Source organism: Triticum aestivum, chromosome 3A (genome assembly GCF_018294505.1).
Source record: "Triticum aestivum cultivar Chinese Spring chromosome 3A, IWGSC CS RefSeq v2.1, whole genome shotgun sequence".
Taxonomy (NCBI): Eukaryota; Viridiplantae; Streptophyta; class Magnoliopsida; order Poales; family Poaceae; genus Triticum; species Triticum aestivum.
In genome coordinates this window covers 614,899,906-614,905,664 of record NC_057800.1, presented here as the reverse complement: position 1 = coordinate 614,905,664, position 5,759 = coordinate 614,899,906, and the positions used below count along the sequence as shown (strand labels likewise).

Below are 5,759 nucleotides of genomic sequence, written 5' to 3'. Positions count from 1 at the left end.
ATAAATCCCTTTTGGTGGCCGAGCTCCATGTAGGTCGGTTTTTGAAAAAAAATCAAAATTCATATGTTTACATTTCAAAAAATTCTAAAAAAAATATAGATATACATGGAGGCATAATGCACAAGTGTTTAAATTTCAAGACGAAATATGTTGAAATGAGAGCTGTGCGATTTTTTTTTTTGAGTTTCTTAACACATGATGCTATTCATCCTCACAGGCCATGAATTTATCTTTTTTATGCAGATCGCATTTCAAGTAATCTCATTCTGAAATTTTACACACATACACATATCATATTTGTTTACTTGTACAATTGTTTCAGTTTTTTTTTTGAAACTGAAAAGGTTTGAATCAGTTGTGTCGACGGGAGGCCGAGAGCCAAAAGGCCTCACTGGAAAGAGAAACATAGCATATTTTTTGGAAATCAGTTGCGTCGACAGGAATGCTAAAAAGAGGATAGATGGCCGACAACAAAAGCCAAGATAAAACTGACATTATTGCCTAAAAGGAGGAGAGGTGACGAACAACAAAACTGAGGAGAAAAGAACATCCATTATTATAGTATAAGATCTATCGAATTTGCTTTACTGCTTTATCATAGGCAAGATCTGCACGTATCATAGTCAAACGGTCAAATCGAGGTCCCAAAATTAGATCACAGAACGAATGGAACAACTTTCAAGATTATCTTTTTAGAGAATCTAGTTTTTTCTAGACGATGGAATGAAACAGGGTTTCTAGTCTTTTTACGGGGTACAAGGCATGGGCCAACAGTGTATGCCTAAATGGGCTCCGAATCGTCTCGCTGGCCCATATAAATAACCTTACGGCCCCGAAGCTCTCCAGAGAGAAACACGGAACAGAAAATGTTGACTAACCAGTGGACCCCACACGACAGAATAAAACGGCACCCTCCCGGAACACCAGTTTCAGTTTTCCCACCGCACCACAGATGTCGTCCGAAACCGCCGTCTCGCCGCAGCCGCTGTCCTCCAGCCCACCAACCGCCGCCGTCTCCGCCCATTCCAGCCCCGCTCCCGCCGCCGACGAGCCGGAAGCTCCAGACCCGCCCCGACCCCCGCCGCACCATGCCTCGCCGCCCCCACCTCCCTCCGCGTCCGACGAGACGGGCGCCCCGGCCCGTCCCCAACCCCTGCCGCGCCACCCCATCGCGTCCTCCTCCTCCTCCCCATCCACCGCGGCCGGCGAGACGCAAGGCCCAGTCCAGCCCCCGCCCCAACCCCAGACGCACCAACCGGCGTCGTCGTCCCCTTCCTCGGCGGAGCCGCAAACCCCTGTCCTGCCCCAACCGAACCATTCGTCGCCGCCTCTCTCGGGGGACGACGACGACGACGACGTGGTCGTCACCGGCGCGTTATCTGGGGCGGGCGGCGCGGCTTCGGCCGCGGCCGATGAGCGGGTGAAGGGGCCGTGGTCGCCGGAGGAGGACGCGGTGCTGACCAATCTGGTGATGAGGGACGGGGCGCGGAACTGGATGACCATTGCGCGCGGGATCCCCGGCCGCTCCGGCAAGTCCTGCCGCCTCCGCTGGTGCAACCAGCTCGATCCTCAACTCAAGCGCAAGCCATTCACTGGTACCTGCTCTTTTCATCCATCTACTGCTAGTTGTGCCCCATTTCCTGTGGAGTATGTAGTCAGGTGCCAATTTTGTTTATAATGCAACGTGTAAGGCGCATTATTGGTTTGTTGTTAGAATTATGGACATGATACATAATGCATTATGCGCTTAATTGATCGTAGATGTTATGTAGCACATCTCTCCTACTTGCTTGCTAAATCTGTGATAATTTGGATGCAGAGGAGGAGGACCAAATGATAATATCTGCTCATGCGATTCATGGGAACAAATGGGCATCTATCGCGAAACTTTTGGTTGGGAGAACCGACAATGCAATCAAGAATCACTGGAATTCTACTCTGAGGCGTCGGTACTGCACCGGTACCCGGTGCACACGAAGTGCTTCTGCAGAGCAACCTATGAGAGAGATGTCCAGGGCAGTTTCAGAAGAACGGTGGCCATTGTCGGGTCCTAGTTCCTTCAGTGTTATGGAAGTAAAGGAAGCTCCTGTGCAAACAGTATCTGAAACCTCTGCTGGGGCATTGCAAATCAGAGATATTAACAATTGTAGCACTGAAGCTGTTGATCGATCCTACCCGGTGCGACCAGTGGCTACGGTTGGTGCTTTCAGACCATACAGTCTAGGACCTGCTCAACAGATGCAAATGGAAATGTCGAGCTCTACCAAGTTTGTTCCAACCATTCAGGCTTTGACGCCTGAAATTGCGGTCTCCAAGTTTGCTGATACTACATGCTTTGCTGCTGATGTACCAAACAAATGTGGCCATGGTTGCTGCAGCGCTGAAGAGCAACCTCGTAACAACTCATTGTTGGGACCTGAGTTTAAAGAGTTTATAGACCATCCTCCAATTTTGAGCAGTAGTTTTGCTTCGTTGGTATCTGAAATCAGCAGCATTGCCTGGATGAACGGTGGTCTGCAAAGCAGTAACTCTGGCAACTTAGTGCAGTCTAATCCTCCAGCCTGACAAATTAGGAATCGTGTGAGTTGGAATACTGAAAAATTGGAGTTGTTACTTTTGGACATAATGAAGTCAACCATGATTATAATCTTCCCGAGGTGCGTGCTCCGTAGATTCTAAGGCATGTGTTACTTCCAGCTTTTAGTATATGTTCTCATACTTCTTACAGGTCCTTAGCATCGCTCATTCACACTGCATCACACACGTAGGTAGCTGGATGTGATTGTTGCATTATAACGAAACCCTAAAACTAATTACATTCCATTTCAAATTATTGTGCCATGCTGCCAATTATACACCAGCGCCAAATAATGAGACTCCCCATTTCTTTTTTCCTAGCAATGGCCGTGAAATCGGTATTTTCCTATGATGAAGCTACCACAACAGTTTGGCTCAATAAAATAGACCAAAATATTGACAGTGAATTGATCATCTAAGGGAACAGATGGATATACGTTTGTTTGTAGCAAGCGTAAGTGATTGGTCATGATTAGACCCCAGCAAACTGAAGCTTAATTATTTTTGTCTTGCATATTAACCATCATTGAGGTTCTAGTCTTTTACTATATGATTGTAATCGAATAAGTAGATCCCCATGTTACATGTGCACTTCAGTTCATTTATTACCCAGTAGTCCTATCATATACTCATGTTACGTATGTACTATTAACCAAACACGTGTGGTGCACGTTCGGGAGGGGATGTCTGCATGATTGAGAAGAAGGCAGTGGTGGGGAGAGCCTTATAACCAGTGGCAGTGGTGGGTAAATTGTAACAAGTCTAAGGTATTGGGTGTGTGATGCTGCGCAAAACATGGAATCAATCTGAACCGCCATACGCGGATGGTTGAGCGGTTAGGATGTTTTGGATCAGCCAGGGCTGGTGCTTTTTATATTAGTGGAGATATTTTATTGCGGTAGACATCTTCCCATAATATCAGTGTGTTATATATAACGAGCGAACATGAGGTGATGTGTTTATGGCATGATGGCCTGTGCGCCGTGCGATTGGGCGGGCAGCCATGCATGCTTGTGATCGTAACAACACGAGCTGACGTGGCAAGTATCAACTGGACGCGCTTAGCGCATTGGTGCTGTAATGGCGTTTCAAATCAATGCCTCGCTTAATCACATGCCTTTTAGGAAGGATATAAATCTGGAATGGTGTTGGTAGCAGCAACTCTAGTTTCATGTCTCTGTAGTGTGTTTCTGTATGAGTCATCTTAGTCAGAATCAGGTTTCTTTCAGAATCGCTGTTTGTATTGTTATATGTCCTGGTTTCCTGGTTGACCGGTGAAAAGCTAGGTTCATGCCGTCCAGATTACTGTTTTAACTGTTGAAGACAGCCAGGTTCTATGCGGTGTCTTAAGTGCAGTTATAGGTCATATGGAGTTGATGAAGATGCTTTGGTTATGTCTAACTGGTTAGTACAGTCATGGCAGGTTTTTAATTGGTTGGGCATGCTTCCATGAGTTTGTCTATTCTGCTTTGCAGATCTTAGTATAGTCATGTCCGGATGTCCCTGCTTCTCTCGCTTTCAGGTTTCTATTTCTGACCATCTGTTGCCCTAGTCTGATTAAGGCAATTCAGAATTGGAAGCTCGTGTATGCTGTCACCTTGTTTTACATGACAGCAGTTCTGTCTGTCTAAATTTAAACTCTGGCTTGTATGCTAGTACCAGTATCATTGAACATGACCAGTATTTGGAATAGTTGTTCTCTCTTCGCCTCTCTGGTGGTCATTTTCCTTCGTAGCACCATAGCTTACTTGTTTTCCTTTTGAGGGGTAGGAAACGGTTGCTGCCAATCTTATTTTGTACTGATTGGTACTCCCTCCGTAAAATATAAAAGCGTTTAGATCACTATTTTTTTGTCGTTCAGTGTTACCGCTTATCTTACATTGTTCCTTTCAGTAGAGTATTGGGTGTACATCCTTTGGTTTCCTGACCTATTTATGGTGTTGCTGGACCTTTTATTTGCCTCTGCCCTAGATCTAGGTCCACATAGATTGTGGTCATCAAAAACGCTATAATCTACAAGCTTCCTGGAAGCTCTTGCCTGTAGTTCCTATAGAGTACTAACTATCTGGACCGCGTCATTTATCTTTTCCCGCCTCGGTCATCAAGGTTTAGTAGTTCTTGTGGCTCTATTTCCATAGGCATATTTGGTGTACAAAAGCTCTGATCTACAATACTAATATTTTTAAAGTGCTAGACAGTCAAGAAAAGCCTAAAATGAACTAGTAATACTGCATCATCTGCCTCTTTGTTATTTGCCTAAGTGGGAGGACTGGCACCTGATCATTTTGCCGTATCTGTTTTCAGGTCTTCAAATCAGGCATGCATGGATGGATGTTGTTGCTCAAGGGAGAAAACTGCCGTGCTCCCTGATCATTGGATTATGTACTATGGTACAATCGTTTCATCATTAAAGTTGCCCCAAACCTGACGCTTGTCACCAGCTGGCCGGTTCCCCGTGCCCTACCTGTCTCAATTATATGATGCATGGCTCCATGAATTGATGATATAAAGATTCTGTACCTCGTGGGGGCAGCCATGGATGCTGATCGGATGCGATTGGGTGCATCGAAATATCATGTGAGCCTCACAGCTTATTACTAGGATTCAGATTTGTTGGACTAGGTTCTGCTCTTGCCAGCCTTGCTGATTCGACGGGGGCTCGTATGTCCAATTTCTTAATTGCGAGACGGGATTTTTTTCTTCTTCTGTATATTTGTTGAGAGAACGCTTGAATTCTTTGAAACTGTAAAAAGAGCTTCACCGCTCAAATTTTTCTCTGGGGTCCGTCTTTGTGATTTGATTCCTGAGTGTTCCTGCCTTGGTGTTTGCATGTGTTCTTGCCTGAAGGTTTGATGGAACCTCTGCAGTCCTGCACGCACGCGCATGATACGAATTGGGGTAGCCAATGAACGGCGATAGTTTGTTTGGCTCTGTGATCGCCATACTGTTTCAGTTAATTTGTTCCGGTGTTTTGTGCATCGTGGTTTCCGGCTTCTGCGTATGCCGAGCACGGCAGGAGGACATGACGAGCATCAACTTTTCCTGAATGGTGTTGGTATCAGTATGGTCAAGCTCGGTCTTGCTTTGGAGTAGCTGAATTGAATTGTTATGCTGGGTAGAGCCGAGGCCGTCGTGCAATGCCAGGCTGCGACGAATGATCATGGCGTTGGCGTTATCTCTAC

The 5,759-nt window shown here is 45.9% G+C and overlaps 1 protein-coding gene across 1 annotated transcript; it reads left to right on the top strand.

Annotated features, from left to right (window-relative positions):
- Positions 1 to 943: 943 nt before the first annotated feature.
- Positions 944 to 5,354, top strand: LOC123062606 (transcription factor MYB1). Its single transcript, XM_044486193.1, has 3 exons — positions 944 to 1,595; positions 1,820 to 2,657; positions 4,882 to 5,354. The coding sequence occupies exons 1-2, from the start codon at positions 953 to 955 to the stop codon at positions 2,563 to 2,565; spliced, it is 1,389 nt and encodes a 462-aa protein (XP_044342128.1). The 5' UTR covers positions 944 to 952; the 3' UTR covers positions 2,566 to 2,657; positions 4,882 to 5,354.
- The last annotated feature ends 405 nt before the right edge of the window (positions 5,355 to 5,759 follow it).